We start from the raw sequence: 16445 nt of genomic DNA, 5'->3' as shown, positions 1-16445 counted from the left end.
CTAGATTAATTATTAGTGCCTAAAATATGCTGCTGATCTTTGTTCTTTTTTTAATTGGCTGAGGTTTCACCTGTGCGTGCATGCTGTTAGTCTCTGTGCTGAGTGTCTGCTCAGAGCCATCCACTTCATCTCCCTGGGTAGTTGTGTCTGGCTCTGTCATGAAGCCAGGCTTCTCCTGCAGGATCCACTTCCTGTACACTTTGATCACCTTTCTGGTTGCCGATGCCTCGCAGGATGGCAGCAGGAAGGCCTTAGATGGGAGAACACTGAATTTTAATTTGGACTGTTACAGTATTATGAATGGTTTTAAAGGTAGGAAAGGCCTTCATGTTATGTTGAAAAATGTCCAGGAGAGGGCAGCATAATACATGTTATCACAGTGTCACCATCCAGTCTGTTTTCTACACATGACCAAAACTGAAAACTGTACAATACTTGCAATTTTATCTGAACAATGTCAAATAAAGACATAATTCTTGGTGACCCGACTATACCTGGTGGAAGACCTCGTTGACAAAATTCACATTGTCCCTGGTGGACAGCAGGATGGCGTGCACCATGTCATAAACATAGCGGTGCTCCTCCTCAATGCTACACAAACTGGAATCGCTGGGCCGTCTATCTGACAGTGTGCTGCTGTTGGAGTGGCTCTTCTCAGGCTCCCCTCCTGGCCCGTTCGTATCACCATCTGATGTCTTATCCTTCTCCTTCTCCTGGCTGCTACTGCCTGCAGTGACAGTCTGGGTACAACAGAGACACAGAAATTACTTGGTCGACTAGTGTCTCTCATGGTCAGTTTTATGGAGAATGTGATACTGTATTGGTTATTACTAATAATGAACCTTACCTCCATGTAATCACAATATTATTTTCTCCCCCTGATTACTGTAACTTTGTTTAAACCAGAAATCTACTGGATGCATATAAACCTCACTATATTATTTAAAACACTTATATATAATGATAAATGATACATATCTAATACTGATGGAGTCTTGTTGGTCCCAATTTTTCAGGACTTTACAGCCAGTGATGTTTAAATGTAGTTATTTCATTTCCAAGTTTTGCGCTGCCAATTGACATGTATATTGTAGTATTTTAAAGGATTAATTAATTATAAATTGGTTTGAATATTTTCTCTTTGCGTCTTTCCATAGATTCTTGCGCTCAGGGGTTTTGCTGCAAAAATACTTTCACAATAGTGTGAGAATTCAACAGAATGGTACCGGCATGCTCACCTGGATGAGTTTGGGAATGACCTCAGTGCCGTTCTTGGCGCTCTGCGCCACGGCAGCACTGCTGACATACTTCTTCTCCAGGAAGAAGGTGACCAGCCAGGTGATGAAGGCCACACGGGGTGCCAGGTACTGGTCCCTGGTGCAGAAGGTGCTCTCATTGTTCCGTGTCACTGGCACATAAAGGGGTTTTGGTCTGTGGTGGGGTAGGTCTAATTGACCAGTGGGATGAACAGTTAGGGAGGTGAAAATGGAAGGAAAAAAGGAGAAAAAGAAAAGAGCAAGAGAGAAAGACAAAGAGATTAAATGTCAGCTTCCGGTGTCTTGCTGTGAACTTGTTCAAGGTATTTCATGCTGAATCAAAAGTTGATCACTCAAACATAAGGTTAGGAACAATTGTTGTTTTGGAGTCCCGTATCACAACAGTACACATCATTCTCTCGTGTAAACAATAACATTTGTTTGTGGAGTTCACCTTAAATGGCTAATGCCTCAGCACTTGATTTACTGAGCAGAGGGATGGCATTATAGGGTTTGCAAACGACCTTAAGGTTTAACTCTGGGTTTCAAATATCAAAGAAATCCTCTTACTCCTCAAGCTCTTAGTTATACTATATAAAGCTTACCAACTTTGCTGTCTCCCCTTTAGCAAAGACAACTCGATGATTTATTTTGCACACAGCCCTTTCTGTGTAGGTTGTGTGTGTTTGAGTGAATATTGTAAAATATTGTGTCTAAAACAATGGTTAAAGGGATATTCCGGTGTAAGTTTAATCCATGGTCTAACACACCGTGAAACTGTGTTAGACTCCCTCTCGAGAGATCAAGTTAGCAGACTGCTAATTTACGGAGTTTTATCAACCTCAGAAACGACTGCACGACAACAATACACTGCAGTAAATGGATCGAACTATAAACCGCCACCAAAAAGCCACAAATAATACTCAGAACAGCACCAAACTTCAGCAACAGTACAAATATGGTCTCAGCACATAGTCCGGGGCATTAAAACTCCGCTAGCTCAGCGGGATTTCTACTGAAAAGCTGACTAAATTTACCACTCTTCTGCAGCAGCTTCCTGTTGACGGGAAGTCCCGACGAGTCAATTACCGAGTGCAGTACAGTTCCACGGCTCATGGATGAAAATGTATGATTATGACTCCATGGAAAAGCAATCAAATTTCATATGTGTCTTACCTGCCAGTTTATAACAGTTATTATCGAGAGCGGACAGGGAAAAGAATGGAATCTAGCATTTCTAATCTCACTCGGTAATCGTCGCGTCGGGACTTCCCCGACCCGGAAGCTGATGGGGGAGAGTTTAAATCTGTTTTTAGCTTCACTATAGCAATCCAGCTAAGCTAGCGAAGGTTAGATGCCCCGGACTGTGTGCTGAGACCCTTTTTGTACTGTTGCTGAAGTTTGGTGCTGTTCTGAGCATTTTTTGTGGCTTTTTGGTGGCGGTTTATATTTGGATCCATTTACTGCAGTGTATTGTTGTCGTGCGGTCGTTTCTGAGGATGCTAAAGCTACGTGAGCTAGTGCTCTGCAAACTTTATCTCTCGAGGGGGGGGTCCTACTCGGTGTCTCGGTGTGTTAGAACATGGATTAAATTTACACCGGAATATCCCTTTAAGCCCTTTCTGCATGCAGTGATCTAATATCAAAAGGGCAAATGGTACAATTCTACTAATGAACAGTAACACATACAGTATTGTATGTATAGATATATAGGTGATTGTATCACCCAAATAACAGCTCTGGCATCTACTGTACAGTGTCTGTACAGTGTGTGTACAGTGTGTGTACCTTTGCAGTAATAGAATATTCACTAAGCAGGACAAAGGCAAATACTATATATACTGTAAATCAGCTTACCTAATAAAGGCTTGTAGAGATTTGTAAGCTTGGTGAAGGAGGGGAATAGATGTGGAAGGTAGTACTTCTTGAAAAGACTGAAGAGAAACCTGAAGCCTGTATCCTGGTTCTCTTTGTTCTTCCATTCTAAACTGGATGCCTGGCAGATGGAGCACAAAGGCAGACAAGGTCAGGTGACAGGCAGCAGAGACGGTTCCAGCATCACTCAGACAGTGAGAGCATATTGTTTGCAACACAATGGTTTGAAGGTTGGTCTAACCAAGACGTCTATAGTGGGCAAATGGTTTGGGTTAGATACACGGAAGATTAAAAGACTCCAACTTTACACACTTGACAATTGATACTGTATTTAATTGTATATCGTACTGTTGTTAAAGACAAGGATTACATAAAATGCACTGTTCACAAAATATACATAAAAGGAGAATAAAGTCTTTAAAAGCAGTTTAAACAAAAACAAAAATGGCAGAAGACTATACCTAACCTAACCACTGACCCACAAAAATGTCTCCCACTATCTTACAAGCAACCCTGCACTGTAACACAACCTGTGCTACTGCAGTCACCCAGTATCTACAAGGGACTGAGTTCAAACTTGATATTAAGTTGATATGAAAATATCAATCATAATGATAATGATAAGCACACTGAAGCCACTGCATAATCTGGCAAATAGTCTTTCTAGTACATTTTGTTATTACCTGGATGACCATGTACTTGAGCAGGGTTTCGAGGATGTAGCACGTCTGGTCATCTGCTACCTTTTCTCCTACCACAGCTGGGACCAGTGGGGTAATCTCCTCAGGCACCACCTTGGCTGCACAGATTGATAAAGATGTTTAAATTAAGTGGAGGAGTTTTCGAAAAAAAAGAAAGAAAAGAAAAACTTACACAATCCAACATCATTTGAATATGTTTCAGATGACCTCAATAGCTTTCCTCATTACTTCACAGGCTTTGTAAGCTTTGTGTTTATCAATTCACACATGTATGAGCATCCATATTCACCATCAGGGGGGTTTGAGAAGGGGTTGTAAATGATAGTGTCGAGGGTGCAGGGCCCTCTAGTGGAGGGCACAGCAGGGAATCCTGGCACCAGACAGGCAAAGATAAGGAACTGCTCCTCAGCACAATTGTCCCTCAGGGCCTGCAGCCACAGCAGGAAGAGACGGATCCCCTCACAGCGGATCTACACAGGACAAAGGGGGGGAAATATTAATGGATGCACAAACTAAAATAATCTAGAATACAGACATGAGAAATCCTTCGACCTACTATGAAGTCACATTTTGAAGATTTTTTTTTTTTATATTCATACAATACCTTGAAAGAATTTCCAGTGTGTAGAAGCTTTTTCAGAATAGAACCTGGAAAAAAAGGAGAAAAAACCCAATTGTCAAAGACTTTTGCAGTCCAAACAGTCAAAAGAGGTCTTTACAACACAAGCACAGACACAACAGACGGCACAAAGCTGACAGGGAGGGACCTGCTTGTCATCTCCACTGAGGCAAATTGACCTTGATAGGCGGTTCTGACAAACTAGTGGGGAGAGTGGCGAGGCTTCACATTTTCCTGATGAAAATTAACATCAGTTGGCAGCGACATGCATTCATGAAGGCAATCTGGTTCCGCTGTAATCAAATGAGACATTGCTCTGATTGCTAAATACCTTGGGCGGGAGAGGTCTGTGTGCGTGTTGTGTGTGTGTGTGTGTGTGTGTTAGGACATACTCTTGGCAGCCTGCAGACAGCACTGTTTTCATGTGGGCTGTGAAGAAATTTTCAATAGTTCTTTTGATTTTAAATGAAGGATTATGATTAAAATTGGGATTTTGTGGGAGCAAAAATTACTTCAGAGGTATGTTTAAGGCAGTTTTAAAACATATAACTTGTTTGATCTCAACCAGTTGATGAGATTGTAAACTCGGTGCATTTTCCCCTTGGTTTGACCAAGACCACCTCCTTTCTAGGGTCTCAATGTGGTTGTTTTTGTGCGCACCTGGATGCGATTTTGCCTAAACAAATCTCACAGAGGGGGGAGAATTTACCACAGTATGATTAACCAGACTAAGCGGCACAGGTGTAAAAACACCTAAAGTATCCTCTAGTGGTTCTTTTGTTAGTTCCCCTTTATCAGGTTAGATCAATAATATTTCTATGTTTAACACATAAAGGTCTCAAGAAATTCTTTCACAGTTTTTGGGCTGAGGACAGGATGAATTAGAAGCAGGCAGACAGAGAATGATAATCATCTGTGTCAAATCGCTGAGCTTGGAGCTACAAGGTTAAAAACCTCTACATATTAATGATGTCACTACTGATGTACCCTACCTACCACCATAAGTACTCCAGTGCATCAAAATCATTTTACCAATGAAACTAGAGATTAAATTAAATCTAAAAAATGTCAAAGAAAAAGTTATCTTAAAAATTAAATTAAAACTCAGGTATGGCAAGGAGCTACCGAGCCAACAGCACATGTTCTTCAAGCATAAGCACATGGTCACAGCACACCATCTTGACCAGTGACACAACTGATGAGCACTAAGGAAAATTCTATGCAAGCTCAGGAAAAGGCCGGAGAACAGACTTAAACCTTTGAGGATTTCCTCCAATGACCAACAAACAGGTGAATTTGTGTGGAGCACCCAACCCCTGATGAGTCTCGATATTTGGAATTACAAGCCTGAGGGGAAGACCAATCTACAACAGTGATCTAAAACTCCACGGTTGCTGCCAACGGCTGAAAAACAACAGTTATAATTGAGGTTATCGCTTCTTGCAAGGATTTCCTTTTTTTTGTGTGTGTGGGACTGAAATCCTGCCAGCATAATTCAATTACTTATTTGCATTTCAGATGAAGTGCTCATTTGCATTTTTCCATTTACATCCCCTTCTAAGACTAATTATTTTCTCTTCATTATGGAGGGCTTAAGCATGGCTGCGGTGAATTTTTCTATCTTACAGGTTTCAGACACATAAGGAAGATGCAGTATATAACTACCTATCAGGTGCAATGAATAGACTACATTCAAAAAGTATTTCATAAGTTGAATAGATTTGCAATACATACCTATACTGTGAAACTGCCATCGGTTGTAGATTTTCTCAGGGAGATGTTGTAGAATTTTCTGATGAAAAAAATAAATAAAAATAGTTGGATTAGGTTCAGTAAGAGAGATGTTCTTTTTTAGGAACCCTTCCAAAAAGTAGTTGCGAATCTTCCAGGGGGTCAACAAAGAAATACAAATTAAAATGACATAGCATTATTAGAAACAAAAACAAAATATACAAATTGTACATGAAGATTAGGCAACAAATAAAATACCTCTTAACATTAAACAAACAACAGAACCCATAAGAAATCTAATTCAGAGTCTGGCAAATTTAAGCATTTACAATAACACAGTAGTTGCATACCAAAGTACTGAGTAGCTCCAGGCTGTACTCTGCAGGATACATTTTCACTTGCATCTGAAACACTTATTTTCATTGTCTTATATGATAGTAAATTGAAAATCTTAAAAGTTTTGGACTGTTGGTGAGACAAAGCTGGACATTTGAGGACATCACCTTGGGTCCTGGGAACTTAGGACATTTTTCCGAATTGGCTGATATGTAAAGGACCAACCAATAAATTGATTAATCACGAATATAATCAGCAAGTTAAACAGTAATGGAAACATTTGATAATTGCCGCCATATGTTCTGTATTTGTTACTACAAAAAAGGGGAAAAGAAGAAACACCAGCTGACTTTGTTTTGGTAAGAGGCACTATTAGGAAAAAGCATCCTACACTTAAGGAATGCAGCGTGCGTGCCCTTTCCCTCCACTTGGTCTAGCATGTCTGCAGATCCCAGTGACACAGGACAGCACTGAGAAATGTCATCACCTCCCCAACAAACGCTTTACAACTCAATTAGAGCGCTCTAACCTTTCAGCAGCCTATCATTATTCTTGAATACAGCGACAGGTTAACTGGGTCCCTCTGGAGAGATGAAAAAAAGGCTTGGGGGATGGCAGATGTGTGAGCGTGTGCACGCATGGCTAGTTAATAGTCAGTGCACTGTGAGGAACTGATGCCCCAATGGCTTGCTTCTCATCAAATCCTAATCACTGACCCAATAAGACTTCATGATTGCAATGTAGAGGTCAAGTTTGTCCTTTACTGCTTTACGTATGCAGCTCTGACCTATTCAACCAGTCACCAACACTAGCCAACATGATAAAAAGCTCATCTGCCCTGCAGAAGAATAGGAGGATTCAGAGCATGACAAAAAAAGTGCATAACACTAACTAAAAAGATTAAGTCCTCGAAAGCCACAGATGCAAAGTAAAAAAACAACAACAACAAAAGTCTAGAAGAAACTGAGAGAAAGCTTCAGAGTCTATACAGCATTATTTATCATTAAATGGCATGAGAGAAAAATGACACTGCCAAGTGACATCTTTTATAATCTCAAGGATTTTTTTCTTTGTTGGTAAAACAATAAGGCTTATGTAGATATCATTTTTTAAATCAGAAGCAGACAACTCCCCCCCCCACCACTTCCAAGTGATATCATTGTTGACGCAGATCTTGCAAAGACAACGGGATTGCTTTCCCTTTTCCTGAGAGTAGCAACTACTAACAACATAAGAGAAAAATGTAGTTTATTCAGTCATTTAGTCTATAATGGAAACATGAAAGAAGATAGAAATGCTGCCAGCATGACTGGATCACAAGTCCACGACGATTTTCATGCCCAGTGGAAGATAAAATTTCATTGTAAAAGCGGAGGTTATAGGGAACCAATTTTACACCGTTTGGGTAATTATCATATAGTCATTATATTATGCAATCAACATTTATCTAATAATGATACTTTAAAGCAAAAACATGTCTATTGCCAGAAACTGACGTTCATAACTGTGAGTGAATGCAAATGTAAAGGTTACTTATAAAAAGAAACTTGTTATTAACCCTTACCTAACAATATACTTTGTCATTTTTATATTTGAATAATTAAAATGTAAACATTTTAGACACCCAAATAACACACTGTGTTGTCACATCTCCATATTACCAGTAAAGATTTGCTCTGAAAGATGGAATACCATAATATTTCACCCTGTGCTATGCCATGTTATTCTATGTGCTGTGGTGGTCCAAAAGTCATCTCATGTTTTGAGTGTCTCAGTTTGTCAACAACTTCCTACTTCCCTTGTCATCCTCCATCTTTAACTTTCCCCTCCTATTCTCTGAAACTAAATCCCTGTCATTATCAGTGACAGGTGAGTTATTGAAAGACATACATCACTTAAAGGGGGTGTTGGATGAATATCTGTGCTGTTCAAATACTCTCTGATCCACAGACGTGATGGTTGGCATGTACAGGCGTGTGGCTGCACCTTGCTATTGATCCCACATGGGATTATTACATCTCTGTGCAGGCTCTATACTGGCCTCCTTCACTCGGTCTCCTTGGGGCAGAAGACACATTATGCTAGGCGGTAACACAGCAGGGTAGCCTGCTTAAGCCTTTCCCTGTGTGTATGTGTGTGTGTGAGTGTGTGAGTGTGAGCAGACACAATAACAATGTCATTCTCTCTCCTTACAGAGCACCGGGATGGCAGAGTGGGAATGAGATGGAGAAGCTTGCTCAGAAAGACTCCCCGCGGAGCTGGAATGGCGGCTGCAACAATGAGGAATTTACTGGCTGATATGAGGCGAATGCAGACTCTGCCGGACTGAGGGTTGGTGGAGTTACTCTAATCTGCAGCCATACTCCAGCATAAAGATGGGGGCATTACTGTTGTACAACTACAGCCTTAACACATTTACATGATCCGCACTTAGGTTTCCAGTCGCAGGGCCTGAACATGACACAGAATACACATCTCCAAGAGGAAGTCTGCAAGGGCGACAAGCAACAGACATGCAGCACTCTCCCGATTGTTCAGAGATTATTATACCATCTAAGGACAAAGAAATCTCCAGATAGACACAAAGACACTGGAGACACAAAGCACTATCCTACTAACACTACATGTGGTAATCAGAATACAACCAGTGTGTCAATCACACAACACTTAGGCAATACGTACATCTTAAAATACAATAAATAGTATAAGTATTATCTTTCTATTAGAGAATAACAAATTCTGGCCTACAAAGGAAAGAAGACTTGTATGCCTCACGTACAGTGTGAGAGATGACGTCAGTTACACCCCTGCTTTGTTTAAAATGCTTTGCAGCGCGACAAGACTGCTCATTTACATGCTAACCAAATTTCTTAGCTCACCCTCATTATTTGTTGGTTAATGTAAATTTAAGATGACATTTCACATCTTATGAACCTATAATATTATCGATATTAAAGTTCAAAGGCTGTGGTTCTCTCTCTAGATTTAATTTACAATGAATTACCAATCTTCACCTCTGAACAAAATACTAAGATGTTTTGATTCCCCTGTGTGGCCAGTGGGTGGCAGCAGTAGAGTGCAATCAAACTTCTCAGGTGTCCAACTGGCAGCTAAGCTGACAGGTTTTCCTCTGGTGTGTGAAAGCCAAGATGCTTTCAAGTTGCTAGGACCATTTTGAAATTATTTTCAAGATTAGGCATGAATACTGTTTTGGACAAAAGGTAGAAAGCTAAACTGCATGTTAACAAAACTATACATAAAAAAAAAAGCATCCAGAAAATGTTAAATGATAAATAAGCACTCGCAAGTGACATAAATGGTTATAACTATAGAACTCTGAAGCTGTTCAGGTTAAAAAGGCTTAACATGACCACAAGTAAAAACATCAGCCTCAGACATCCAGAGTAATTTAGTCAGCTTGTTCCATGTACAGACAAGTCACTTGGCTAAATGGCCCTGGGTTCATTTGTCAGCAACACATGGGTCAACATGTGGAGGAGGGTTTGAGTGATTCAACAAAGAAGAATTTGATGCCATTACAATGGAGAGTTAGGACTGTTGATGGGTGTTCATGATGCAGAGAAACACTGTGTTAATAGTTCCATACTTGTGTGGCATTGAACGAGTCCTAATCAATCATCCATTTGACTTGAGCTACAGCAGGTGGATATTAAAGTGCCTCATTCCTCCTTAATTAGTTTGTGAATGTTAAGTTTCTGGCTTAACTGGGCAAATGCACTTTTGAAAGGCCTTTTTTTCCTTTTTTGTATTTGTGTGCCTTGTGTCTATGTTGCGTTTTGGTTTTCTGAGGGTAGCTGTACTATCATTTTGACCAGGGTAGCCCTTAAATTATGCTCTCAACTACAAAACCATTCCTGATTAAATAAATGTAATCTAGTAAAAAGCCCTTAACAGCATAAAATTCAGCATTATCCATTAAAATAAGATTAATTACATGTAATAAAGAAAATTACTCTAACAAGACTACTCTAAAGTCAGATCTAGATGAAGGGCTTTCACAGAGAGAATTACAGGGGAAATTCAGAGTGCTGAGTCAGGTCCGGATGACAGACTCCAGGTCATGGTGAGGTCACATCCTGGAGAGAAAGTGGATATGTCCAGATTTTCCTCCGAGTTCTGTTGCTCCCAGATTATGTCCCTTAACCTGTCCCACAACCTCAGTGGCACCAGGATCCAACTGCTTTCAGACAGTGAGAGGTCATATATGGTCATAGGAGAGCGTAAACAAACCCGAGTCCCATAAGGCCTGAGAAACTCAATCTGGTCTTGTGACAGCAGATTTTTTTTTTTCTTTTACAGATACAGTACTCTCATCTGGTCTCATTCGTGGAATTACACCTAAACATACCTTCTGCATAAATGGCATCCTTCAACAACAGTTTTTCAGTATCTCTTTCACTACATACTTACATTTGCCATAAACTACTTGCACTGGTGTGGCGCAGATAAAATTATATGCATTCCCCCTTCAACTTTCTCATATTCTATAATTTCATCACAGTGTTTTAATCGAGCTCGAGCTCATTTCATACTGATTAAAAGAAAGACTCAACAAGTCATTGTGAAAAAAAAATATCTATACATATACTAGGTATGCACAATAATATTAGTAAGTCATCGGTATCAACCATCTTTAAAATGAATTTAGCCTGAAATGAACAGTTCTGCCAATATGACATGCTGATAAGATGACACTAAATGATCTGCAACTTAAGCGTTTCACTCAGTAGAGAATGTGTACAATTTGAAAACCATTATGCGTCTGTGCCATCATAATAATAGTGGGCATACTAATATATTTATTTCACTCAAGGAGAGACCTGATGTTCCCTGCCATAGGGTGAAAAAATGTAAGTGTACGTATTGGCATTTGAGCACGACTGATGTTTTGGTTAGCTGATTTTTTCGGCTGATATTGGCTTATCACAGATATAACGGTACTGGTGTATACGTTTTGAAAGTGATTATTTTTTACTGGAAATTATGCAAAAAAAGAGACTTGGTGTATTTCTTATTTATTAAATCCCCAGTGAAGTTTATCATGTCAGTGCACTGATGTTAGTTTCAACAAAACTGTTTATTGTCAAACTGTAAAGGATCCTGCCCTCATTACATATCTTTGAAGTATTTCATTTAGGAGATCACCTTTAAAAAAGGTATATGGTATACTATATTTTTAAGCCAATACACTATTACTCCCTTACACCTTTATCAGCATTGATAGGGTTCTAATCAGAATTGGCAATTGGCCAAGATGAGTTGGAAAATATTAAAATATTGGGATAATAGCAAAAAACGAATATCGCGAATCCCCCCCACAAAATACGGTAAAATATGGCTACAAAATAAGTTGACTGCATGAGTATTCCTTATTTTCAAGGGTTGAGGTCTGATAGAAAGCTTTGGCTTTACATTTGGGGTCTTTTAAATTTGCACGCATGTCCCACCAGGAATTCTGTCATTTAACTCACTATTATCACAAACCGTTCTAGGGCCCTGATGCAGTGAAGCATTCCCACAGCATGACGCTGTCACCATCATGCTGTGTTGCAGTGCGGATGGTGTGTTTCTGTCATGTGTTACGCTTGGCTTCAAATAAGCAGAGCACTTAGAATGATAGTTAAAAAGCCTCAGTTTTGGTCTCAACAGACCCAAGAACCTTTATTCATTTCGAGTCACCAAAGTGCATTCTAGCAAATTCTATTCAACATGGAATGTTTCTTTCCTTAACCATGGCTTCCTCTTGGCCAGGACATTGCTGTTGCATGCACAGCATCTCCCATGCCAGTTACAGACCCTGTAGCTCCCTCAGAAGAACCTCTAGTTCGCCTCCTCTTACTTCTGCCTCACACTCACAAATCTCACACTGACAGCGAGTATTTTCTATCATAGTTTGAGAAATATGCAGCACCTTAAAAACTTTTTCATATTCTTTATACTGGCCTTACTTAGAATTTGTTTGAATGTACCTTTGTCTGTTAGAGCTAGCTAGTGCCAGGGGATTGACTAATTGACTAACAAGCAGTATCTTAAACAAGTCTATTTAATGTGCCATCACATGTCACACCTCAAACACAAACAAATCTTCACTGAACTCGATAAGCAACTTCTAAAAACAATTAAGAAGCACCAGTGATGATTTAGGTGTGTCATAGCAGAGGGGAGTTAATAAAGTAAAGCAGTATTTCCACATTGGGTCAATGGACCTTTTTCTGTGATGATACCAATATACTTTTTATGTGTTAAAAAAGACTAAGTATACAGAAAACACAAAAGGTGATATAAAAGATTATAATGAAATTTTCTCTCCAGCATCTTCAGTATTGATGCATTCTCACAGAGATCAAATCTCTCCTCTGTTAGTTCTTGGGCAGCATCACAAGCTGCGATGGTGAATGCCTTTGTGGCAGCAGACACAAAGAAATCCTGGAAGGGAATGGCCATGGCCGCTGGTGGCGGTGGGGGTGGGGTGTTCCAGCAGAGTTTAGGGACAAAAGATTACCCCCTCCAGATATCCATTACTCAAACAGGCTAAGCATCGGGCATCATACTCCCCCACAGCAACCCAGGAAAAAAGGGGTCACATACCTCATCATGACAGCAAAGTAATCCCCACATAGCCAGCTCAAAGCAAACACACACTGAAGATGTGTACTGTATAGGTCAGTCAGATTTGAATGCAAAGAGGAACTCAGGTGATGGAGAGTGAGAGTGACTTTATTTCCCATGTGCCTGGAGAAATGAGGACATACATTAACTGGGAATTTTCATTAAAATTCTTGCGCAGAATGAGCTTGGCAGCCATGTTTATTTGTGTGTTCCCCTTCACCTGTCATTTTGCATTTAAAGCTGTAGTCTGGAGTTCTGAGAAAAAAGTGGACTTTTCTGGACCAGAAAATTTTAATCAGCACAGCTCCCAGGTCCCTCCTTCTTCCTCTCTGCTGCACTGCAGCCCTGCCTTCAGAGCCCCTCCCACAGAGGAGCCTGCCATGCACAAGCAGGCTTTTAACCATGGTAACAGAGGATACCAGATTCAAAATGTTGCATTCAAAATAACAACAACAACATAAGCCCTGACAACTGTACTTCTGATCAATACAACGAAATTACAATGACAAGTAGTAACCCGAGTAACAAATAATATTCCTCACATCGCGGTAGATGGAGTTACCAGGTAATCATTACCCGGTGCAATATTTTTGCCATGCTGCCCTTCTGAAGCATTAGTAACGTTAATTCTCTAAACTTATTCAACCACTTCAGAGCGTACTGAACACAAGCTAACGTTATCACTGCCTGGTACCTTGAAATACACTTTTGCTAACCAGTGGCAATAAAGACAAAGCTAAACACTGGGTTTAGCATACAAGCTAAAAGCCAGATTTACCAACAAGCTACGCAGCTGTGACTGCAACGTCGTAAGGCGATATGCGCTATTGTGAGTATTACTGTTATAACCGCCATCTTAGCCTTGTGGTTAAATAACAGAAATAAACATATCAAGCAGTGGCTCTTACTTCTCCAGCAGAAAAGCGGCCAACTCTGCGTAGCTCTTGAGTCCTTCCAAATCCTGCAGCTCCCTCCACCTCTGAAATGACGCTCCGATATGTATCCTAGATTTCTTTCTGAAACAGTCCAATTGTTTCTTTTTACACTGCTTTTCTTCATCAGTCTTCTTATTTCTTCTCTTTGACGTGGGCAACGGTTGGGCATTATTTTGCCAAGTTGCTTCTCTGCCATTGTTTACAGTTTGGGCTCGAGTTTGAATGTATCTAATCAGGTATGACCAGATAAGAGCAGGCACTGCACCTGCACGCTGCACGAGGGGGAATGATTGACACTTCTCAGACACTCCACTTGGTTCTGATTGGCTGTGTTGATCCAGGAGCGGTGGATTCTTGCAAATCAAAATACGGCCACTGGGTGGAGCCACAGACAGTGGATAAAAAAAAAGAAAAAAAAAAAAGCCTTTTATGGCTTTATTGATAGTACAGCTGAAGAAATGACAGGAAACAGGGAGAGACAGGGGGAGTGACACGCAGCAAAGGGACCCAGGCCGGGACTCGAACCCAGGTCCGCTGCAGAGCCTGAGCACATGGGACGCGCGCTCTACCAACTGAGCTAAATGGCACCCCAGACAGTGGATTTTTACACAGCTGACTTGTTTTTCACTCTACTGTCAGATCATAATTACAATTTTAGAAAATATAACAAAAACATAGTTACATACTACAGCTTTAAGTGTGTTGTAAAGAACAAAATGGCTTTGGTCCCATACATTCATAGTCGACTCTCCGCACCCCTCTGCAACTTTCTGGACAAAGGCTACTGGGGCTTATGTTTTGGTTGTTTCATTCCTGTGACTCAGACAAATTATATTCATTTTTAAAAAAGTAACATCCTGCCCTAAGCAATTAGGTTTTGGCTAAAATTGACATAATCTATGAATGCTTGTGCTTGTTTCAGAAAAGAAAATGATTAAAATGCATAATCCACAAACCTCAAAGTATCGTATTAATCTTTTACCGCATTTGCTATGTCCTTGGTTACATAATATGACCTCTGGGATAACATGATTAATATTAGTAGTGCGTGTTTGTGAGCCAGAAGCGTATCCATTGATATATTCACAGCCACATATGGTCCAACATGCCTAATCTAATATAGCGTAAAGTGAAAGTCCGCAGAGTGTAGGAGAGCTGGGGATCAAAGCGACCCTGTATCTGTCCTGTACACACCACTCAAAGTGAGCTTATCTTCTCAGTGCATGGGTAAAAGCACACGTCGTCACAGGCAGGGGCTAAAAGGGGACAAATGAGGGTTAAGCTGCTTTCAATGTTAGTTCTTTTTCAAAAGATGACTCCATAAATATGTAGGAGGCATGAATCCAGGCTTTATTTACAGGTAAGGTGGCTGAATATGCGCGGACAGACGAGGAATGGAAAAAATGGAGGGAAATCTAGTGAGGTTTCTGAAACAGTTGGAAAGTACCATTAAGTGAATAATGGTTTAGTCAATCTATCAACTGTTGTTTAGTCTAGTATTTCAGGTGTAACTTCAAATTGTATCCTTTGTCCAACCAACAGTCGAAAACCTAAAACTCTTCTACTCTATTTACTATCACAAATGACAGAGAAAAGAAGGGAATCCTTGCTGGAAGCTGGAATCAGGAAATGTTTAACATTTTTGCTGGAAATTATTAATTAATCGACTTATTGACTGATTTTCGCTCGATTGATTCATCGACTAATCACTGCAGCTCCAATCTGATAGGGAATAAGCTCAATGAACATCAGTAGACAATAAACATTCAAGATAATGCAAGCACTAAAATGAATCACTAATTACATAATGCATCACTCAGACAGAACAACAAAAAGATGTAACGTGATAACACGAAAATAGAGTTCAAGCTGTACAAGATACGCCTCATGAGCAGGAATCCATATTAAGGACAGACAACAGCAGTGTCTGGTCTGATGCTACTGTGATAACAAATGAATTGGTCTGTGGGACTGAATATAAAGTTACACATTATCCTGCTAATAATGACTTACTCTATGTTAGACATACTGCGAGACACACTCCCACACAAGGCTCCCAGGTGAGAAGAAAAACTAGGACAAGACATACTGTACAAAGAGGGAAAGACAGACTGCCCCCCATTTTTTTGATCTGCTGCCATCCTTACAGCCCTGCCCTGAGCAAATGTAACTGGAGAGCTGACTGTTTGTATTGGAAACTGGAGCTGCCTTTGCAGTCAGGTGGGAAAACAAGGTAAGGGACTTTAGCCTGCATGTGCAACATTAGAGCATTCAGAAAACAGAGGGAGGGGCCAAAGAGACAACGATGCATTACACACATAGACACAGAAAGACATCCCTCCTCTGATTTGCATGCACATCT

General features: G+C 40.3%; 1 protein-coding gene across 6 annotated transcripts in view; it reads right to left on the bottom strand.

Moving 5' to 3' along the window:
* Positions 1–16445, bottom strand: part of ralgapa2 (Ral GTPase activating protein catalytic subunit alpha 2) — a 96154-nt gene that overhangs the window by 64691 nt on the left and 15018 nt on the right. For all 6 annotated transcript variants that reach the window (XM_030443652.1, XM_030443657.1, XM_030443655.1 and 3 more), the window contains exons 4-11: positions 6186–6243; positions 4437–4480; positions 4122–4302; positions 3815–3930; positions 3114–3252; positions 1239–1447; positions 495–740; positions 71–250 (exon numbers count right to left, since the gene is read on the bottom strand). In XM_030443652.1, the coding sequence (XP_030299512.1) occupies positions 71–250; positions 495–740; positions 1239–1447; positions 3114–3252; positions 3815–3930; positions 4122–4302; positions 4437–4480; positions 6186–6243 (1173 nt within the window). The remainder of the gene's footprint in view (positions 1–70; positions 251–494; positions 741–1238; positions 1448–3113; positions 3253–3814; positions 3931–4121; positions 4303–4436; positions 4481–6185; positions 6244–16445) is intronic.

This window comes from Sparus aurata, chromosome 16 (assembly GCF_900880675.1).
Source record: "Sparus aurata chromosome 16, fSpaAur1.1, whole genome shotgun sequence".
Taxonomy (NCBI): Eukaryota; Metazoa; Chordata; class Actinopteri; order Spariformes; family Sparidae; genus Sparus; species Sparus aurata.
This window is presented reverse-complemented; position numbering and strand designations above follow the sequence as displayed.